Below are 23711 nucleotides of genomic sequence, written 5' to 3' on the forward strand. Positions count from 1 at the left end.
AGCACCTAAGAGTCGTTCAGCATCCTAAGAGGACCGCTAGGCTCAGTAAGGAAGACGTACTTAAAAAAGGCAGAGTAATGGTTCAAGTCGACTTCCTTACCAGGTACTTATTTATTTTATGTTTGTTATTTTGAATAACTGATAAAATGAAATACGGGATACTTAGCTTCTTTGTTAACATGTATGCTGGTCTCCACCCACCACCCTGGGTGTGAATCAGCTACATGATCATCGGGTAAGATTAATATTGAAAAATGTTATTTTCATTAGTAAAATAAATTTTTTAATATACTTACCCGATGATCATGAATTAAAGAACCCGCCCTTCCTCCCCATAGAGAACCAGTGGACCGAGGAGAAAATTGAGTTGTTGTTGACAAGAAGTACTTGAGTACCTACTCACAGATGGCGCTGTTGTGTACACCCCCACCTGGATAGCGATCGCTGGCGTATCCCGACCGTAGATTTCTGTCGGGCAACGGAGTTGACAGCTACATGATCATCGGGTAAGTATATTCAAAAATTTATTTTACTAATGAAAATAACATATTTAACCAAACTTGCCCGCCAGCCCTATCCCTCTTGAAGTCCTACCTCCAAGCAAAGTGAGCTCAAGCAGAGGTGTGTGAGAGGGAGGAGGTAACAAGCTACCCTCCCCTACCCCAGCTAACTAGCGGTGTGGGTAGTAAACCCATGTTAAAAATTAACGGCTCGTCATTTCAGCTACGCCGAAAGTAATACCCCTATTAAATAGCTAAGGTTTGTATAATTAGGAAAAATACAAATTATCTACGAATTTGTCATATTTGCATAATTTTCATGATATATTTATGTTTGAGAGTACAGTCTTGGGACTTTTTGCTCATAGGTAACTGCTGAGGAATTGATGGAGCTAGCAGCTAAAGCTGGAGAAGTTCGTTATGTGCGTCTTGGATTGGAGTGTAATGGAACTAAAAATGCATTAGTGGAGTCTTCTGAGCAACCTTTTAATAATATCAGCGCTGAAAATGCATCATCAGGAATTCATGGGACAGCCCATCAAGTAAGTATTTTAATGTGTGATGTAAAGTATGTAGAACTTCTAGTTGCTCTTATGCAAATAGGTTTATAATGGTTGAGAGAGGGATTTTGTTTGCAATCAGGGACAGGTACGTTTACTACAAGGTATATTTGTTCCTTCCTAGTTTATGGTTGTCCATTGAATCGATGACGAATACTGCTTCCTTAAATAACTGGTGATGATGATTAAATTAATGTTGTTGTTGCTGATGCCATTGTACGCGACTGTGCAGACCAATCCTAGAATCACAGATTCTACCACACATCTGGCAGGTTCCTACGCATCCTACAAACCCTCGTTCTTTATTTAGAGATATTAAAGTTGGATGATGAGCAGCTATCCTACCACCGATTGGAAAGGGGCTCCAATTTTAGACTGCTCACTTTCATTTCGGCCACTGTCTAGTACTCACTTTACATTCTATAAGTATTTATAGGATTTTTTAATTGTTGAATTGACATTGTTTCTCTTTCCAGAGTGAACCATTCTACCGCTGCAATTATCAAGCCCCAAACCAAGAGCAACGAGGCAGCGCAGCGAGAAATTGAGGAAGCCATGAGGAGAGTCAAAGAGGCCCAGAACTTTGTTGCATCGGCCATTGACCCTGTCATGTCTTTCTTGGACTCCTCCAAGGACAAAAGGTCACGATCTAGATCACGGAGTCTCTCTCTCTCTCTCTCTCTCTCAGACTCCTGAGTTTTTATGTATTGATGCAGAATGATATCAGAGCTAGTTTCCGAGGTGAGTTCTCTTTGCCACCACGAGGGATCCATTGTCTTACCTTTTGACTATCTCTTTTAATATGGCATAGCTAATGCAGTTCTCTAGCTACTGATCTTACTTGGTGTCTCTGCTTTTTACCATTGCCTCAAGGCAAGAGTGACTTAAGTGTAGAATAGACATAATGATATAGTGAAACCTCGAGATACGAATGTTTCTTTATACGAAAAGCTCATTTTACGAAATGACATTCGAAGATTTTTTCGCCTAGTATTATGAAAAAATACTCGGGATACGAAATGAAATTTGCCGTAAATTTTATGATCACGTTACTTGTAAAGCGTGACTCATTCTGCGAAAAAATCATGTTACGAAATCCACTCCAAAAAGAATCAATTTTGTATCCTTAGGTATTACTGTATGTTATTTTCTCTACTCACAGTATTGGTCTCTCTCTCTCTCTCTCTCTCTCTCTCTCTCTCTCTCTCTCTCTCTCTCTCTCTCTCTCTCTTTGTATTTTAGTAATGTCACAGTAATAGAGTTGTGCTATGCTTGGCAGTGTATGAATTTTAAGGAGCAAGCACAATGTACAGGGTGCTTTGGATTCATTGGGCGTCAAGAAACAAATGTAGAGAAACATTTAGGGAACAAATACACAATAAAATGATTTCTAAGTCTTTCTATTTGAGGAATGAAAAATGGGGAGGTTAAAGAGTTTGTAATTAGCCTGACAAGTCAGGTAATATAAAGCACAATGTTTTCAGGTTAATTTTACTCCTTACAAATGCCAGAACATTTCTGAAGTTCTCATCTTGTCAGTGTATCTGATATGATTATTTGTAACAAATTGGATCTGCAAAGAAACAGGTACTTCAGCCTATAAGTGTAGTCTAGCTTAAACCTTGAAAGGTTTAATTAGCCTAGCCTAACCTAAAGAGGTTTCGTTACCCTCGCCTTTGTATCGCATGCCATTCTTACCTTAAGATTATTCCTAGATATGTCTAATACAGTCTTTTATATTAGAAGTAGTTTACACGATCAAACTTACGTAGACCAAGACTACCTGAGTAGCTTACTACTTGGACAAGTTAATAAAGTGAATTACTTACCATGGTTCTAGTGGACCCCAATATTTTTTCAGACTTGACAGTAATAGGAGGGCTTAGAAGCCCTTTAAAGGTAGAATTTGTTGCCAAATTCTACTAAATCGATAAGGCAATGTCTTCTCAATCTGTATTGTCTGTCGTGTGATTACAGATTCATTATATCTACAATTGTAGCTTAATGTTATTGGCCACTTTGAGACTACACAGCCTCCTCAGGGCATAGAGGCTTTCAAGTCCAGCTAGTATGCTACGGGTGGTACTATTCTAGATTTGTCCCCAAATTCATGAAGTAATATTGAATTTTTCAAATTTCTTAACTATGCTAAGAATACCTCAGTACCTGCTAATAAAAGATACACTTCTTTGTTGGCTTCTGGACGTTGTGTGGGGCTTGACATGTCAAGCAGTTCAAATAAGGGATTTTGACAAAGGAAAAATCTAAACACAACTGGCAGGATACGCTACAAGAATAGGAATGAAGCGGGCGGATGTGACGTCAGTCAAGATGGCGGACAGCTATGGCTGCCGTTTGTTTACGTCGCGAGGTACAGTAACAGTAACGCAGGAGGATAACCTTGCAACGGCTCCTCCTATAACTTGCCACATTTTCCCCCTCGAAGCGTAAACGCTATGTGGGGTGCAGATGGCCATGTGGCGTGTCAAGCATACGTCCCCTGTTGATATACGATATCCTAAAGGGAAACCTTTAGGGTACTCACGCCAGAAGTTAGAATTCTGTGAAACCTTTAGTTTAATTCTCTGGGAATATCTACTGTAGTCATATATACCCTCAGGAAGCTACTGAAGGACGTCATGGCCATCTCACCCAAAAAGGGATTTTGACGTAGGAAAAATCTATTTCTGGGCGAGGGACCTGTGCCGCCCAGTGAATAAGCTCCATTTAGCACTTATTCTTAGGTAATTTACTGCTAAATATACCAGAGAAAAAAATGTAAAGGAGTGCTAGGTTAACTAGCTCGCTCACCTATTGGTGTCGGTATAAAATTGGGCGTATAATCCAGAGGTCCCGCACTATTTAGATTCATCCACGACAAAGACCCCAATAGAGGAGAGCCGTTCAACCTCACTCGGCACCACCAACTCTGCATCCGCTCAGAACCCAACTCCTTAGCACCCAAAGTTTGGGGACTCCAAGGGAGAGGAGCTGGGAGGGTTCACTGGGCGGCACAGGTCCCTCGCCCAGAAATAGATTTTTCCTACGTCAAAATCCCTTTTCTGGGCTCGAACCTGTGCCGCCCAGTGAATATATACAAGAGAAATGTCACCAAACTTGCAAAATAAAGGAAAAAACATAAGCGTAAGGGAAATACAAGTTTCTTTAATCAGAGATGAGTGCCAAAAACAATTATAAGGGTATCTTAAAATGAACATAAATCCACTTGGTAGAACAACTGACAAATAAGGTAAGGTATAATAATGCCGTGAGTGATAATATATACAGATACTCAGGAGTTAAAAATTTACAAATATAATAACAGTATTCAGGTGCGAAACCAACGAATACAAATAGGGTATAAATGAGGCAGGTAAGGGGGAGAGATAAAATGACAAGGAATTAACATGTGAGTTACCTGGGAGTAACTACGCTCCCTGCAGCTACTGTAGAAAATTTTAGGGCTTCCAAATGTTTAAGGTAGTGTTTCTTGAACACTGACGGTGATTTCCACCCTGTATACCTGGAAAGGTCCGTAAAATTCATGTGGTGAAAAAAGTTCACCGAAGTAGCAACCGCTCTGATATCATGTGCAAGAGGAAAAGAGTCAGGGCTAGCTTGTTTAATAAAATACAAAATTTGTTGCCTGATCCCTTTAATGGTAATGGTACCACCTTGTTCTCTAATGAATAGAAGCCCCGAGGAGTTAGAGGAGGTCCGGGATAAATAAGACCTAAGAGTAGTAACAGGGCACAGAGACGGATCTTGCGTGAGGGGAACAATTTTCCAGGAGGACCATCTGTTCTGAGGGTCTTCGTTCTTAGCCAAAAAGAATTTGTTAGGTGAAAGAAGGACCTCTCCCGAAGGAAGGAACTCAATATGACCCGGGTCTCTCGACAAGGCTGCCAGTTCAGAAATTCTTGCCCCGGAAGCCAAGCTCACCAGGAAAAGTGTTTTCCTGAGAAGGGAATGTAATCACAAGAACTGTTAATGGTATCAGAAGCCAATTTGAGTACATCATTAAGGAACCAGGTCACCGGGGTAGGATGAGTAACCGGTTTCAGTCTGGCACAGGCTTTCGGAATTGAAGCTAACAAAGAGTCGGTTAAGTCTATGTTAAAACCCACTAGGAAGATCTTTTTCAAAGCAGATTTAATAGTGGTGATAGTATTGGCTGCCAGACCTGATTCTAATAAAGTTCTAAAGAAAGTGACTGTAAGGTTCAAGTTCATACAGTGCACGTCTGAGTCTATCAAAAATTTTGCCAACTTTTTAACTGCAGAATCATATTGGCGGATGGTGGAATCCCGTTTATCTGATTCTAGGAACAGGGTGTTTTGAGGATCGATATTGGCACCATGCATGGCCGCAAACTTCATGAAGTCCATAAAGTTAGGGCGCTCTGAATGTTTGAGAAAGCGTACACAACGCGTGTTTGTACTATCTGAGACAGAACCGGATTAGGTATCGGGTGAGGATATAGTCTCAACTCTCGCAGGAGAGGATACCAGTTGCTCTTGGGCCAGTTGGGTGCGACCAAGGCTACTTGTCCCTTGAAGGATCTCAGTTTGTCTAGGACTTTCAGTAAAAGATTCACCGGGGGAAAGAGATAAATCCTTTCCCAGATGTCCCAATTCTGTGACATGGCGTCTGTGGCGTAAGCCTGAGGGTCTAGATTGGGAGCCACATATACTCTCAATTTGTGGTTGGATTCCGTGGCGAAGAGGTCCACTTGGAGACCGGGAACCCGAGAGAGAATCCACCGGAATGACTTTAGATCGAGTGACCATTCCGATTCTAAAGGGGAGATCCGGGACAAGGCGTCTGCCACTACGTTCCGGACTCCAGCCAGGTGGACAGCTGAAAGATGCCAACGGTTCGAGGCTGCTAGGGAGAATATGGCTACTAGAACATGGTTCAGAGGCCCTGATTTTGACCCGCCTCTGTTGAGGCAGCGGACCACCACTTCGCTGTCGAGGACCAGACGAAGGTGTTGTCTCTTGGGTAGAGCGAGACGTTTCAGGGTTAGAAGAACTGCCATGGCCTCCAGCACATTGATGTGAAATTGGCGGAATAAGGGAGACCAAAGACCTTGAACTTTCCTGAGCTGAGAATAGCCGCCCCAACCTGATAGGGATGCGTCCGTGTGAATAATTAACTTCGGAGGCGGAAATCGAAGGGGAACTGACTTTGACAGATTGTTGGCTCTTGTCCAAGGAAGAAGTCTTTCCCGTAGAATGGGAGGAAGGCGGACTTTCCTGTCCCGGAGCTTCCGGTTCGCCCTCGAACGCCAGACACGATTGATATCTTTCAATTTTGCCTTCAGAAGTAGATCCGTCACTGAGGCAAATTGAAGGGACCCCAGAATCCTCTCTTGGAGTCGTCTGGAACTTACTTTGTCTTTGAGAAAGCGTTTGGTGTTCCTTGCAATCTCTAACCTCTTGGGTTTGGGAAGACACAGAGTATGAGATATAAGATCCCATTGCAGGCCGAGCCATTGGAACTTTGATTTCGGAAGAAGACGGGACTTCTTGAAGTTGATCTGGAAGCCTAGAGATTGAAGATATTGGATGACTCTGTGAGTGGCTTTTAGGCAATTTTGGGAGGTGTCTGACCAAATGAGCCAGTCGTCCAGATAGGCTACTACTTGAATCCCTTGATTTCTGAGTTCCTGAACAGCGACTTCTGCTAACTTTGTGAAGATCCTTGGGGCGATGTTGAGCCCGAAAGGCATCACCTTGAAGGAGTAATTTTTGTCCCCTAGGCGGAAGCCTAGATACGGATGGAAGTGTCTCGCTATCGGGACGTGATAATAGGCGTCTGTAAGATCGATAGAGGTGGTGACGGCCCCACGGGGAAATAAGGTCCGCACCTGCGAGACAGTAAGCATTCGAAACTTGTCGCATTGAATGGACAAGTTGAGAAGGGATAGGTCTAGAATCACTCTTCTCTTGTCTGAATCCTTCTTCGGGACACTGAACAGCCGACCCTGAAACTTCAGGTGTTTCGTTTCTTGTATGGCGTTCTTTTGTAACAGATCCTGGACAAATTCGACTAGGTCCGGAGTGGAATGTTGATGAAATTTGTTCGGAGGAGGAGGCCCTTGAATCCAACTCCACCCCAGTCCCTTGGAGATGATACTGAAAGCCCAGGGACTGAACCTCCATTTGTTGCGGAAGGCATAAAGCCTCCCCCCTACCTGCTGCACCTCAGTATTGGCTTGAGGAGTTGCCTCCACGTCCGCCTCGGAAGTTCTTTCCCTTGCGAAAGAATCTTCCTCTACCTCTGTTCTGGTTTGAACCACGGTGGTAGCCTCTACCTCTGTTATAACTCTGGGAAGAGCTATGAGCCTCATAAGACTGGTTAAAGGCAGGAGAAGTGGTGGAGGCACCGGAAAGCTGGCTCTTAGGGAGCAGAATGGTGACATAGTCGTCCGAAGGAGCCTGAGAGGTGGAAGGCTGTGCAGGAGCAACGGAAGATGGAGGAAGAGGCAGTCGGAAATTGGACGAACTACTCTGCTGTTGCCTGAACTGGGTGGAGGTATACGGGCGGAGCTTCTTCCTACCCCGGGCTTGGTAATTTGCGGGGTCATATTTCCGTTTAGGAGTCAAACCCCAACGGGCTTTAAGGCTCTGATTGACTCTAGTGGCCTCTGCCAAGACTTCCTCTACAAGATCCTCAGGGAAGAGATTTGAACCCCAGCAGGAGGACCGGATAAGCTTATTAGGCTCGTGCCTAATAGTCGCCTCAGCCAGGACGTGTTTGTGACACCTACGTTTAGCAATAGCGAAGTCATAAAGGTCGTAGTATAATGACTGCAACGTAGCCTTATTGAGAGACTTAAAGATACTCTCAGTATCATAAGTTAAGGCTATCGACTCCGTGGACGTGGCCAAGTTCAGAGTACGGCCAACACGTAGGCGGGAATCATACTCCTGTTTAATGAGGGATTCCGGGAGACGGGGAAGCCGCTCACTAAACATAACTGAAGCACAGTCCGCTGATAGCTTGCCAGAGGTAAAAGTGGTATGGACATTGTCCCAACACTCAATGCCAGAAGGAAGAAGGAGGGAGATCGGATCCACCTCTCGGATGGGAGGCAAGGGCTTCTCCTCCAGAGCATATTGGAAAGCAAGCTCTGCTACCTTATTGACGCATGGAGTCACGGTGTTTTTGTCCATTAAGAACATTGTGAAGGAGCTCTTATAAGGCGTCAACATGGTGTTGGTGCAACCAATGTCATTCAGGAACCTAGCCCAAACAGATTGGGCTTGTTCTTTTGGGAAGATGACAGTCTCTTTGGGGACCTTATCTAACCGAACCAGAGCTTCCTCGGTAAGCCTGGCATAACCATGAAATGGAAATGCCAGACCAGGAGGAAAGAATTCAAAGTCCTCTAGAGGACGAGTGCCAAGACCTTCCAAAGTTAACATTCCGTCTGAGAACGGGGAATGAAGAGCCATGCGCCAAGGATTATTCTTGGTAAACGGCGGGAGCTTAGAGGCATCCGGGATGAGAGAGCTTTGGACTCGCTCCGGAGCACCTTGCTCTAATGCCCCAAGTCTCTGACCGATGTTAGAGAACATCGTGTCCATCTTGGCCTGCATTTCCGACACCAACTTAGCTTGCATCTCCGACACAATGCGAAGCATGGCTGATTCGGAAAGGCCCGGGCTAGGAGCAGGAGTGGCGGATTGTACTCCCAGGTCGTGAGACTTAGAGGAGGAGCCAGAAGCCTTAGATGACGGGTTTGTATTCAGCTTAGAACAATGGGAAGCCTTGTGAGGCTTACGAGCTTTAGGTAAGGTTCTAGATGTAGACTTATCCTTGGGGGGAACCGGGTGTGATCGTCGAGACGAATCACGGTCCCCAGAAAAACCATGAAAGGAAGAGCGATCAGATGAAGAAGAAAGAGCGGGGCTGAGGATAGGAATCTCAGCGCCGGTAACACCTGCCTCACTTACCACCCTACCTGCATCCGGATCATCCAATAACATGGGTTCAACATCCAGGTTCATGGAAGCAACATTGTCTTCCAGATCTCCGGGGGCATCCAACGGATCTTGTTCTTGATCAATGAACCCCGCTATGGTGGCATCAATGTGGGCAATGATGGGAGCTGCAACATGCCTAGCCACAGCGGCTGAAGACTTGGCGTTAGGATAGATCATGGCACAATAGTCTTCGGATAGGACGTAAGGCTGCTTGGATTTCACGTTTTGGGCAAAACCACCAACCCACACTTTCAGTGTGGCCCGAGCCGCAGACTTTTGCTCCGGGGATACCTGAAATAATAGTGGGAATTATAAAAGGGAAGACTCCCAGTGGTCCTTCAAGACCATAGAGATCTTACTAAATAGTGTATGTATACCAAAAAAAAGGTAAAATAAATAAGAAGGCAACATAGCCAACGGGACTCACCGAGTCAGATCCAAGGGTGGTGATGAGGTCAAAACAGACCATACAGTTATCAGGGTGCCATACCACGATGTCCTCCAGCTGAACTCCGCAGAGGGCGTGAGACCGACATACGGTATGGCCACAAGGCTGATGAAGAACAGCCGCACAGGCCGTCGTCTGACAATGCACCATCTATAAAAAGAATAGTATATGAGAAACTGTAATTTTCTTAAGTAGGGGCGGGTCCGGAGGACCTGGGCCTAACATAAGTCTAACATAAGATTAGAGCTTAACTGTAATATTCTTAAGTAGGGGCGGGTCCGGAGGACCCGGGCCTAAACATAAGTCTAACTTAAGACTAAAGTATAGCTATCCATTCCGGTCGAGCCGGGAGCATAAAAAGGATGCAACAAAGAATTAAGACACATGGTGTCTGATTTCCCGGAGCGAGGTTAAGCCCCGGGCCGGGAAATAAAAGTATCCATAAACCAATTCATATAGGGACTCCGGGATAGTGATCTGTCATATATAATCATATATAATCATAGGAACTGTTATAAAATAATAGGGGGGCGGAACTGTAGATAAGAACCGCCAACCGAACCCGGAGGGTTTCGTATAACATAATAAAAGTGTGATAAGTGAATATACAATAGGGTGCACCGGGATCCAACTCTGTTGACCGGTGGCCAACCAGTCTAGACAGAGACGAACCCGCCGGGACACCCGGAGGACAAAGTCCATAAACACTGAACTACCCCCTCTAAAAGGAGGGAAGGCAACGGTCCCCTAGGGGAGGGGGGAGAGAAGCCTAGCCGCCCACCTAGCGAGAGGGGGAGCTTGGGGGAGGATCACGTGATACGGAGCAGCAGGGCTACCAACTGACGATCCCCAACCAGACAGATCAAACGGAGTAATAGCACAAATATTCATTATAATAGTAATAGCGTTGAAAAATTATATAAATATACACATAAAAAATTTAGGGCAAGGCATGCAACATAATAAATAAATCACAAAGGACACACCTGATGGCTTATAAAATAACATTGCCGCCTAGTAACGAAGGTCGGCAAGCCATACGATACGTAACTGATATCGGCCCTAAAAATGAACCACGAGGGTTCTAAACGCTAAATAACGAATATCCACAATAACAAATAAAATTTAATTAATAATAAAAATAATACACATAGTAACACCGCGAGTGAAACTAAAAGCTCTCAAAACAGGAGTACCAACTGTAAGCGGAATCAAGCAAGATCGATATGAACGAAGAGAATAAACTCCTATAATTTAAATATTAAACGATCTAGATTGCTCAAAACACAGCAAAACATAGCTTGGTACTTAACTTAGACGGTGTCTCCTGGGAAACCGATGAAGAAGCCATAATCCAAAGGAAAATCGCAAAAACACGAGAGCACAAACAAAAAGCGGGTTACCATAAAGGCGTGCTAAAAGGAGTTAGGTTCTGAGCGGATGCAGAGTTGGTGGTGCCGAGTGAGGTTGAACGGCTCTCCTCTATTGGGGTCTTTGTCGTGGATGAATCTAAATAGTGCGACAGAAATCTAAGGTCGGGATACGCCAGCGATCGCTATACAGGTGGGGGTGTACACAACAGCGCCATCTGTGAGCAGGTACTCAAGTACTTCTTGTCAACAAGAACTCAATTTTTCCTCTGTCGTGCCACCGGCAAGACCTATTTGGATACGCTGTTGATTCTGGAGTTGTTTCTCACGATTTGGTGATGTATTCGCTCTAGATTTTAGCCTTCGCTATTCAGGAAGCTTTATCATTAGCTTAGCAAGCTTTTGGAATTAATTTGGATTAATTGTTAACGAACTTTGCTAGTTTTTGGAATCCCCCCTTGACCATTTCTACAATTCAAGATGTCTGACCATTCTCAAGTCCTTAAGTACAGGCAGTGTAGTGTTAGGGCCTGTACTAGGCGTCTTCCGAAGGCCTCCATAGATCCTCACACCGTTTGTTCCAATTGTAGGGGTAAATCCTGTCAATTGGAAGATCGGTGTGAGGAATGCGCTGGGCTTTCGGAATTCGATTTTAACGAATTCCTTAAAAATGCACGTAGGCTAGAGAAGGATAGGATCAGGAGGAGTTCTTCTCGCTCTGTTGATTTTTCTTCTCCCCATGCCCCTCAACCTTTTCCTTCCCCTGTAGTGGTGACTCCCGACCCTGCTACTAGTGCTCAGCCATCCATGGCGGATATGATGCGTGCCATTCAGGCTCTGGGTGACAGAGTGGAGTCATTGGCTAATGACCGTAATCAGCTTTTGGCAGATGTCAAAGAGCTGAAAGCGAAAAGTGCAGTGGGAAGTGTTGGTGCAAGTGAGGTGAAAAGTGTCAGTGTCAGTGTTGCGCATGAGGGTACATCTGTTCGTGCCAGTCGTCCTCCCAGTCCGGGACCTCTTGCAAGCTCCCAAGCCCAGGGGAGAAGCAATGTCGAAGGACCAAAGGGTTCGGCAGGCCTTGATCAGCGTACGGATGTACCCTCAGTGGTTGCGGACGTTTCTCTTAGAGATCGTCCCATCCACATACAGACGAATGAGCCCTATCATCCCTCGTCTGTGGAAGAAGTTTCCAGGAGGAAACGATGGACCAAGGTCTCACGACCGCTCAAGCGTAAGGTCCCTTCCGAGCGAGTCCAACGGCCCAGGTGTAGCCACTGGGTCAGTTCGGACTCGCCGCAGTCTTCCGAAGACTGCACACCTCCCAAGAGAGGTAGAGTGGTTCCACAACAGACTACTGCTCCGTCTGTTGCTGCTCCAACCACGGTAGACCCTAAGTGGTCCATGCTGCAGACTATGCAGTCTCAGCTTGCTGCGTTCATGCAAGAGTATCATGCTGAGAAGGTTGACACTGCCCCTGTTAGCCTACAACCTTCCGCGGTTGTGCGCTCAGCAGATACTGCGGCTGCCTGCTCCCACACTCCACCTGTGAGAGCTCCACCACCGATGCGCAGTCCACCCTGCCAGACGCATGTTCTTGCTGCACCATCCGTTGACATGCGTGAGCTACCGCATCAGCAGTGGGAAGGTGCTGTAGAGCTGCCGGGTTCTGACTCTATGCGGCATGCTCCGCAACCCATGCGGCATGCTCCGCATCCCATACGGCATGCTCCACAACCCACGGCAGTCCCTCCCACGCACCAGCACTCTGCTTTTGTTGTTGCCAGCTCGCAGACTGACCAGCAGCGGCATGATGTTGGATCCGCAGCAGCTACGCATGCACCCGTGCTGCCGGATTCAGCCGTTCAGCTTTCTGCTCCGCCTTTGCCACTTCCTACTCAGCTTTCGGATGATGGAGTTTCGGATGACGAAGATGCACATGTGGATGAACCGCACTCAGACTTAGAAGAGCCCAAGTCTACGCCTCCCTCCTTAGACTTTCGTAAAGTCCTTGCCTTGTTCAGGGACTTGTACCCAGAACAGTTTGTGTCTGCAACCCCTCGCTCTCCTCCCTCCGAGTTTGCTCTGGGCATGCAGTCTGCTGCTCCTGCCTTCACCAAGCTTGTCCTCGCACGCTCATCCAAGAGAGCTTTGAGGGTTTTGGGAGAGTGGTTGCAGTCCAAGAAGCAACTGGGAAAGACTGCATTCATCTTTCCGCCTACCAAGCTTGCTTCCAAATCTAGCGTCTGGTATGCCACGGGAGAGCAACCCGGCTTGGGGGTTCCTGCCTCTGCCCAGGGCGACTTTTCAAGTCTGGTTGACTCTCCCCGCAGGCTGGCTATGAGACGTTCGAAGATTTGCTGGTCCTTTTCTGACATGGATCATCTGTTGAAGGGAGTCTTTCGTGCTTTTGAGATCTTCAACTTCCTCGATTGGTGTTTGGGAGCGTTAAGCAGAAAGACTTCCCCTTCGGATAAGGACTCTGCCATGCTGATCATGTCTTGCATGGACAAAGCCATTCGGGATGGGTCTGGTGAACTTGCGGCTTCGTACACGTCGGGAGTGCTTAAGAAGAGAGAACATCTTTGCTCCTTCTTGTCGTCTGGTATCACTCCTTGCCAGAAGTCGGAGTTGTTGTTTGCTCCTCTCTCCAAGTGTCTGTTTCCGGAGGAGCTGATCAAGGGGATGGCTTCCTCACTGATCCAGAAGGATACCCATGATCTGATGGCTTCTTCCGCACGTAAGGCTAAAGCTTTACCTTCCGTGCCTAGACCTTTCCGTCCTGCAGCAGTAGACACACCAGCTACTAGGTTCATCCCGCCCTTTCGTGGCAGAACCTCCAGCAGAGGAGGTACCCGTGCCGACAGTCACCGTGGCAAATCCAAGAAGGGTTCCAAGTCCGCAAAAGGCAGGTTCTGACTGCCTTCCTCTCCAGACAGCAGTGGGAGCCAGGCTCAAGTTCTTCTGGCGAGCTTGGGAGAGCAGAGGTGCAGACGCTCAGTCTTGCCTTCATCAAGCTTGTCCTCGCACGCTCATCCAAGAGAGCTTTGAGGGTTTTGGGAGAGTGGTTGCAGTCCAAGAAGCAACTGGGAAAGACTGCATTCCTCTTTCCGCCTACCAAGCTTGCTTCCAAATCTAGCGTCTGGTATGCCACGGGAGAACAACCCGGCTTGGGGGTTCCTGCCTCTGCCCAGGGCGACTTTTCAAGTCTGGTTGACTCTCCCCGCAGGCTGGCTATGAGACGTTCGAAGATTTGCTGGTCCTTTTCTGACATGGATCATCTGTTGAAGGGAGTCTTTCGTGCTTTTGAGATCTTCAACTTCCTCGATTGGTGTTTGGGAGCGTTAAGCAGAAAGACTTCCCCTTCGGATAAGGACTCTGCCATGCTGATCATGTCTTGCATGGACAAAGCCATTCGGGATGGGTCTGGTGAACTTGCGGCTTCGTACACGTCGGGAGTGCTTAAGAAGAGAGAACATCTTTGCTCCTTCTTGTCGTCTGGTATCACTCCTTGCCAGAAGTCGGAGTTGTTGTTTGCTCCTCTCTCCAAGTGTCTGTTTCCGGAGGAGCTGATCAAGGGGATGGCTTCCTCACTGATCCAGAAGGATACCCATGATCTGATGGCTTCTTCCGCACGTAAGGCTAAAGCTTTACCTTCCGTGCCTAGACCTTTCCGTCCTGCAGCAGTAGACACACCAGCTACTAGGTTCATCCCGCCCTTTCGTGGCAGAACCTCCAGCAGAGGAGGTACCCGTGCCGACAGTCACCGTGGCAAATCCAAGAAGGGTTCCAAGTCCGCAAAAGGCAGGTTCTGACTGCCTTCCTCTCCAGACAGCAGTGGGAGCCAGGCTCAAGTTCTTCTGGCGAGCTTGGGAGAGCAGAGGTGCAGACGCTCAGTCTTGCCTTCATCAAGCTTGTCCTCGCACGCTCATCCAAGAGAGCTTTGAGGGTTTTGGGAGAGTGGTTGCAGTCCAAGAAGCAACTGGGAAAGACTGCATTCATCTTTCCGCCTACCAAGCTTGCTTCCAAATCTAGCGTCTGGTATGCCACGGGAGAGCAACCCGGCTTGGGGGTTCCTGCCTCTGCCCAGGGCGACTTTTCAAGTCTGGTTGACTCTCCCCGCAGGCTGGCTATGAGACGTTCGAAGATTTGCTGGTCCTTTTCTGACATGGATCATCTGTTGAAGGGAGTCTTTCGTGCTTTTGAGATCTTCAACTTCCTCGATTGGAGTTTGGGAGCGTTAAGCAGAAAGACTTCCCCTTCGGATAAGGACTCTGCCATGCTGATCATGTCTTGCATGGACAAAGCCATTCGGGATGGGTCTGGTGAACTTGCGGCTTCGTACACGTCGGGAGTGCTTAAGAAGAGAGAACATCTTTGCTCCTTCTTGTCGTCTGGTATCACTCCTTGCCAGAAGTCGGAGTTGTTGTTTGCTCCTCTCTCCAAGTGTCTGTTTCCGGAGGAGCTGATCAAGGGGATGGCTTCCTCACTGATCCAGAAGGATACCCATGATCTGATGGCTTCTTCCGCACGTAAGGCTAAAGCTTTACCTTCCGTGCCTAGACCTTTCCGTCCTGCAGCAGTAGACACACCAGCTACTAGGTTCATCCCGCCCTTTCGTGGCAGAACCTCCAGCAGAGGAGGTACCCGTGCCGACAGTCACCGTGGCAAATCCAAAAAGGGTTCCAAGTCCGCAAAAGGCAGGTTCTGACTGCCTTCCTCTCCAGACAGCAGTGGGAGCCAGGCTCAAGTTCTTCTGGCAAGCTTGGGAGAGCAGAGGTGCAGACGCTCAGTCTGTGAAGTGGCTAAAGGAGGGGTACAGAATTCCGTTCTGCCGCAGTCCCCCTCTAGCTTCATCTCCCATCAACCTCTCTCCCAACTACAAGGAGAAGGACAAGAGGCTAGCGTTGCAACAAGAGGTGTCGCTCTTACTACAAAAGGGAGCGGTAGTCATAGTCCGGGACCATCAATCCCCGGGCTTTTACAACCGTCTCTTCCTGGTAGCGAAGAAGACAGGAGGTTGGAGACCGGTGCTGGACGTCAGTGCTCTCAATACTTTTGTCACCAAGCAGACGTTCACGATGGAGACGACGAAGTCGGTCCTAGCAGCGGTCAGGCAGGAGGACTGGATGGTCTCGTTAGACCTGAAAGACGCGTACTTTCACGTCCCCATCCATCCAGACTCCCAACCTTTCCTAAGGTTCGTCTTTGGAAAGGTCGTGTACCAATTCCAAGCCCTGTGCTTTGGCCTAAGCACGGCACCTCTTGTGTTTACAAAACTGATGAGGAATATTGCCAAATTCCTTCACTTGGCAGACATCAGAGCCTCCCTCTATTTGGACGACTGGCTTTTAAGAGCTCCGTCAAGTCGTCGCTGTCTGGAGAATCTCAGATGGACTATGGATCTGACCAAGGAACTGGGCCTCCTGGTCAATATAGAGAAGTCCCAACTCGTCCCATCCCAGACCATTGTCTATCTAGGTATGGAGATTCAGAGTCGAGCTTTTCGGGCTTTTCCGTCGGCCCCAAGGATCAATCAAGCCCTAGAATGCATCCAGAGCATGCTGAGAAGGAACCGATGTTCAGTCAGGAAATGGATGAGTCTAACAGGGACACTTTCATCGCTGGCCCAGTTCATCGAGTTAGGGAGACTCCACCTCCGCCCCCTTCAGTATCATCTAGCTGCTCAGACACTAGAGGCGGTTTCAGTGCCTGTTTCCGAAGAGATGAGGTCTACACTGACGTGGTGGAAGAACAGCATTCTTCTCAAGGAAGGTCTACCATTGGCTGTTCAGACCCCCGACCACCGTCTCTTCTCGGACGCATCGGACACGGGCTGGGGTGCGACACTGGACGGACAGGAATGCTCGGGCACGTGGAATCAGGAGCAAAGGACACTTCACATCAATTGCAAGGAGCTTTTGGCAGTTCATCTGGCCTTGATAAACTTCAAGTCCCTCCAGCTAAGCAAGGTGGTGGAGGTGAACTCCGACAACACTACAGCCTTGGCTTACATCTCCAAGCAAGGAGGGACTCATTCGAGGAAGTTGTTCGAGATCGCAAGGGACCTCCTCATTTGGTCAAAAGATCGAAAGCTTTCGCTGGTAACGAGGTTCATTCAGGGCGACATGAATGTCATGGCAGATCGCCTCAGCCGGAAGGGTCAGGTCATCCCCACAGAGTGGACCCTTCACAAGAATGTTTGCAGCAGACTATGGGCCCTGTGGGGTCAGCCCACCATAGATCTATTCGCTACCTCGATGACCAAGAGGCTCCCGATGTATTGTTCTCCGATCCCAGACCCAGCAGCAGTTCACGTGGATGCCTTTCTGCTGGATTGGTCCCATCTAGACCTGTATGCGTTCCCTCCGTTCAAGATTGTCAACAGGGTACTTCAGAAGTTCGCTTCCCACGAAGGGACACGGTTGACGTTGGTTGCTCCCCTCTGGCCTGCGAGAGAATGGTTCACAGAGGTACTGCAATGGCTAGTGGACGTTCCCAGGACTCTTCCTCTAAGAGTGGACCTTCTGCGTCAGCCTCACGTAAAGAAGGTACACCCAAGCCTCCACGCTCTTCGTCTGACTGCCTTCAGACTATCGAAAGACTCTCAAGAGCTAGAGGCTTTTCGAAGGAGGCAGCCAGAGCGATTGCCAGAGCAAGGAGGACATCCACTCTCAGAGTCTATCAGTCAAAATGGGAAGTCTTCCGAAGCTGGTGCAAGGCGAATGCAGTTTCCTCAACCAGTACCTCTGTCACACAGATAGCTGACTTTCTGTTACATCTCAGGAATGTAAGATCCCTCTCAGCTCCTACGATCAAGGGTTACAGGAGTATGTTGGCAGCGGTCTTCCGCCACAGAGGCTTGGATCTTTCCACCAACAAAGATCTACAGGACCTTCTTAGGTCTTTTGAGACCTCAAAGGAACGTCGGTTGTCCACTCCAGGCTGGAACCTAGAAGTGGTTTTAAGGTTCCTGATGTCATCAAGATTCGAACCGCTTCAATCAGCCTCTTTTAAGGATCTCACATTAAAGACTCTTTTCCTCGTTTGCTTAGCAACAGCTAAAAGAGTCAGTGAGATCCACGCCTTGAGCAGGAACATAGGTTTTACATCTGAAACGGCTACATGTTCCTTGCAGCTCGGTTTTTTGGCTAAAAACGAGCTTCCTTCCCGTCCTTGGCCCAAGTCGTTCGAGATCCCAAGCCTGTCCAACTTGGTGGGGAACGAACTAGAGAGAGTACTTTGCCCAGTAAGAGCTCTTAAGTACTATTTAAGACGGACAAAGCCATTACGAGGACAATCAGAAGCTTTATGGTGTTCTATCAAGAAGCCTGCTCTACCGATGTCTAAGAACGCAGTTTCTTACTACATCAGGCTTCTGATTAGAGAGGCACATTCTCATCTGAAGGAAGAAGACCTTGCTTTGCTGAAGGTAAGGACGCATGAAGTAAGGGCTGTCGCTACTTCAGTGGCCTTCAAACAGAACCGTTCTCTGCAGAGTGTTATGGATGCAACCTATTGGAGAAGCAAGTCAGTGTTCGCATCGTTCTATCTCAAAGATGTCCAGTCTCTTTACGAGAACTGCTACACCCTGGGACCATTCGTAGCAGCGAGTGCAGTAGTAGGTGAGGGCTCAGCCACTACATTCCCATAATCCCATAACCTTTTTTAATCTTTCTCTTGAAATACTTTTTATTGTTGTTTTTGGGTTGTACGGAAGGCTAAGAAGTCTTCCGCATCATGGTTGATTTGGCGGGTGGTCAAATTCTTTCTTGAGAAGCGCCTAGATTAGAGGTTGTGATGAGGTCCTTTAGTATGGGTTGCAGCCCTTCATACTTCGGCACCTAGGAGTCGTTCAGCATCCTAAGAGGACCGCTAGGCTCAGTAAGGAAGACGTACTTAAAAAAGGCAGAGTAATGGTTCAAGTCGACTTCCTTACCAGGTACTTGTTTATTTTATGTTTGTTATTTTGAATAACTGATAAAATGAAATACGGGATACTTAGCTTCTTATGTTAACATGTATGCTGGTCTCCACCCACCACCCTGGGTGTGAATCAGCTACATGATCATCGGGTAAGATTAATATTGAAAAATGTTATTTTCATTAGTAAAATAAATTTTTGAATATACTTACCCGATGATCATGAATTTAAGGACCCGCCCTTCCTCCCCATAGAGAACCAGTGGACCGAGGAGAAAATTGAGTTCTTGTTGACAAGAAGTACTTGAGTACCTGCTCACAGATGGCGCTGTTGTGTACACCCCCACCTGTATAGCGATCGCTGGCGTATCCCGACCTTAGATTTCTGTCGGGCAACGGAGTTGACAGCTACATGATCATCGGGTAAGTATATTCAAAAATTTATTTTACTAATGAAAATAACATTTTTATACAGACACCAATAGGTGAGCGAGCTAGTTAACCTAGCACTCCTTTACATTTTTTTCTCTGGTATATTTAGCAGTAAATTACCTAAGAATAAGTGCTAAATGGAGCTTATTCACTGGGCGGCACAGGTTCGAGCCCAGAAAATAGATTTTTATGAATAGAACTTACCTGGCAGTTATATATACATAGCTAATTATCTCTATTTCGGCAGAATTTTTCTAAAACTAGGCAAGCGCCTTGTGGTGGTTGGGTGGTAACACCCGTTAAAGGGTGGTAGGAGGAATCATTCCCGTTTTCTGTTCTTCAGTTCATCTCTGCCGGCCGGATCGACAACACGTTGGTCCGTCATTAAGAGTTTTTCTTCGCTTTCCCTGCTCGGTGTACCAGTCTGCTTTTTTGGTGAAGTACTCTGATTTGGGGTTTTGGCGATCGTTGTATTTTGTTTTCTCTTAGCTTTTTTTTTTGCTGTTTTTCATTATGAGTGAAAAGAGTCATTACCGTATCTGTGCGAATGAGGAATGTAAGGTGAGACTACCGAAAATGGCGGTAGACCCTCACACTGTTTGTTCTAATTGTAGGGGTTTTGTTTATGCCCTTGATAATAGGTGCGGGGAATGTAAGGTTTTGGATGAGAAAGATTGGTTAATTATGAAGCGCTATGTGCGTAAGCTAGAGCTCGATAGAGTTAGGAGAGCTTCTAAGCCTGTTAGTGGTAAGGAAGACGAACTTAGCGTAGATTTATCTATTGATCCTATTATTGATTCCTCTTTGGAAGTTGATCCTTCCCTTGAGGTAGTAACTCCTGCACCTCCTACAGGTTCCGTATCTACGGATGACCCTCGGTACGCTAGCCTGGCGGCCGAGTTGAAGGCCATTAAAGAACAACTGGAGGCCTTTAAAGGTAAGGAAAGTGAAAGTGCTTGTGTTAGTGCAGTGGAGGTGGCGACTGACCGAATCTGTCATACCCCTAGGCCTAGACCTCTACCAAGCTCCCAGGACCAAGGGAGAAGGTACGTCGATGACCGAAAGGGGGTGAGAGGTACGTACCCTCGGTCAGCCGTCGCCTCAGACAGTCCTGTTGTCGATTCCCAGGCTGCTCTTGACCGTCACGGGAAAGACGTGTCGGATGTGTTGTTTTCTTCTCCGAATTCGTCCAGACGTAAATGGAAGTATGAAGCTTCAAGACCTACTAAGAGGAGATGGAACCGCGACGAAGGGTCTCGTTCTTTCTCTCCTGGTTTTAGCAGTTATGAACCTTGTCCGTCGGAGGATGATTTCGACTCCGTGCCTGTGAAAAGGGCTAAGCCTGCTGCCGAAGATCCTCCCCCTTCTACGAGTGTTATTCGTCAGCCCCCCCCTTCGGGTCCGCAAGACCCAGCTGATGTTGCTAAATCCTTTATGTCTGTCATGCAGGAACAACTTTTGACTTTAGTACAAGCCTTTAGCCGCCCTCACGCCCAGTCTGACAGACGTAAAGACGACTCGTTGCCGATTAAGAAGTCTGCTTCTAAGAGAGAACGGAGTTCTTCTTTAAAGAAAACTTCTCCCTCTCTACGCCAGGATGAGGAATGTGTGCTTTCGCCAGGCGATACTTCTTCGCGATACCAGGGCGATACGTTTTCTCGTTCTCGATACCGGGACGATACCTTATCGAACGATGCTGCTTCTCGTTCTCGATGCCAAGACGATACCGCCTCCCGTTCACGTTACCAGCACGATACCTCCTCTCGTTCGCTTCGCCACGACGATACCTCCTCTCGTTCGCTTCGCCACGACGATACCTCCTCTCGTTCACGACGCCACGACGATACCGACCCTAGTTCTCGACGCCACGACGATACCGCCTCTCGTTCACGACGCCACGACGATACCGCCTCTCATTCTCGCCGCCACGACGATACCGCCTCTCGCTCTCGACGACAGAACGACTCTGCCTCTCGTTCTCGGTCCCAGGGCGATACCACCCTGCCTCTTCGGGACGATACTGCCTCTCGTCCCAAGGATTCTTCTAGCGCGGGACTCCAGGATGCAACCCGTCTTTTGCAGGATGATGCCTTTGATTTGCCCTTGTCGGGTTCTAAGGATCCTTCTTCTCTTTCGAAGGATATTGCAGATGTGGATCAGGACCTCGAGGACGTTTCTAATGACGATGATAATCCTGCCGACGCTGTGGGAGATTACAAAGTTCTCTCTCGCTCCCTTCTTGAACTTTTTGGAGAGGAATTCCAACCTGCTGCCCCTCAATCTCCTCAGTCCCAATTTAACAGAAAGAAGGCCAAGAAACAGTCGGCCTTCATCAAGATGAAGCTGTCTATCTCCGCAAAGAAGGCTCTCACGAAGATTGATGACTGGATGATGGAGCGGAGACAAACAGTTAAGACTTCCTTCTCGTTTCCACCAGCTCGTCTTGCTTCAAGAGCGGGTATGTGGTATGCAACTGGAGAACCTTTGGGTCTGGGAGTGCCTTCCTCCTCCAAGGGTGACTTATCTGGTTTAGTGGACTCTGCTAGAAGGCATGCTCTCAACTCAGCCAAGGTCATGTGGTCGATGTCGGAGCTGGATCATCTCGTCAAAGGTATTTTTAGAGCCTTTGAGGTTTTTAGTTTCCTAGACTGGTCGCTTGGGACTCTCGCAAGGAAAACTGAACAGATGGAAGGATCTAGGGACCTTACCAGTATTATGTCCTGTATGGATAAGGCCCTCAGAGATGGGGCAAATGAGTTGGCTGCTCTGTTCTCAGCTGGGGTCCTAAAGAAGAGAGCTCTGCTTTGCTCTTTTGCTTCTAGGTCTGTTACCAATGCACAAAAGTCTGAGCTTCTTTACGCCCCCCTCTCTCAACATCTTTTTCCCGAGTCCCTGGTTAATGACATTACGCATTCTCTGGCCCAAAAAGCCACCCAAGACCTTTTATCTCGTTCTGCTCGTAAGCCCTTGGCAGCCCCTCCTTCTTTGAAACGGGAGGAAAGGAGATTCCAGCAGCCCTTTTGGGGCAGGACTACTTCAAGACCAGATTTTAGAGGGAGAAGGCAAGAATCAGGACCAAGATCTACCAGGGGTTCTTTCAGACCTCGCTCCAGAAAATGAAGTTCGTCTCCTCCAGACAGTAGGCGCAAGACTGTCAGGTTTTTGGCAGTCTTGGAAGAGGAGAGGGGCGGACACCTGGTCCCTCTCAGTCATCAAGGAAGGATACAAGATCCCCTTTCTGAAAAAACCTCCTCTCGCAGATGCTCCGCTGGCCTTAGTAGCCCGGTACTCAGATCCGGGGAAACAGAAGGCCCTAGTAGACCTTGTCAACCAAATGCTAGACAAGGGCGCGATAGAACCGGTTCGGGATCTATCCTCCCCAGGCTTTTACAATCGCCTGTTTCTGGTCCCCAAGAACTCGGGCGGGTGGAGACCCGTCCTGGATGTCAGCGCTCTCAACGTATTTGTGGAGAAGACAAAGTTCTCCATGGAAACGACTCAGTCGGTGCTGGCGTCAGTACGTCCAGGGGACTGGATGGTGTCCCTCGACTTGCAGGACGCATATTTCCATGTCCCCATCCATCCGACTTCGAGGAAGTACCTGAGATTTGTAATAGAGGGCAAGTGCTTCCAATTCAGAGCTCTTTGCTTCGGTCTCAGCACGGCTCCTCAAGTCTTCACCAGGGTAATGGCGAATGTGTCAGGTTGGCTGCATCAGGAGGGGATAAGGATATCCTTCTATCTGGACAATTGGCTGATTCGTTCACGATCGAGGGAGAAATGTCTGGAGGATTTACGGAAGACTTTTATGATGGCTCAAGATCTAGGCCTGGTCATCAACAGGGAGAAGTCTCAGATCAGACCGAATCAGACTATTCTCTATTTGGGGATAGTTCTGAATTCAGTTCTTTTTCGGGCTTCTCCCTCTCAGGAAAGACAGACCAAGTGTCTCGTAAAAGTCAGAACTTTCCTGGACAAGAAGAGATGCACAGCGAAGGAGTGGATGAGTTTGCTAGGGACTCTATCCTCCCTCGAACAGTTTGTCTCTCTGGGGAGACTCCACCTAAGGCCTCTTCAGCACTTTCTTTCGAAGACGTGGAACAGAAAGATGCCGGAAGACTCCTTTTCCTTCCTCATTCCAATAGAAGTCAAGACTCTTCTGAAGTGGTGGCTGGACCCAACCTTGTTAGGGGAAGGGATCTCCTTACACAAGAAGAACCCAGACCTAGTGTTGTTTTCAGACGCATCAGAGTCAGGCTGGGGGGCAACACTAGGAAGCAAGGAGGTCTCAGGCTATTGGGAAGGAATTCAGCTGGGATGGCACATCAACAACAAGGAGCTGATGGCCATTTTTCTGGGGCTAAAGGCCTTCAAGGACTTGGTGTCTGGGAAGATTGTGGAGGTCAACTCAGACAACACCACAGCTCTTGCTTACATCAGGAAGCAAGGAGGGACTCACTCTCTGTCTCTGTTCGAGACAGCAAGAG

The 23711-nt window shown here is 47.7% G+C and overlaps 1 protein-coding gene across 1 annotated transcript in view; it reads left to right on the plus strand.

Annotated features, from left to right (window-relative positions):
* Positions 1 to 23711, plus strand: part of LOC137633399 (uncharacterized) — a 102337-nt gene that overhangs the window by 35416 nt on the left and 43210 nt on the right. Inside the window, exon 4 of the mRNA XM_068365626.1 lies at positions 869 to 1042. Coding sequence (XP_068221727.1) covers positions 1008 to 1042 — 35 coding nt within the window. The 5' untranslated portion in view covers positions 869 to 1007. The remainder of the gene's footprint in view (positions 1 to 868; positions 1043 to 23711) is intronic.

The sequence above is a fragment of the Palaemon carinicauda genome, chromosome 43 (assembly GCF_036898095.1).
Source record: "Palaemon carinicauda isolate YSFRI2023 chromosome 43, ASM3689809v2, whole genome shotgun sequence".
In the NCBI taxonomy this organism is placed as follows: Eukaryota; Metazoa; Arthropoda; class Malacostraca; order Decapoda; family Palaemonidae; genus Palaemon; species Palaemon carinicauda.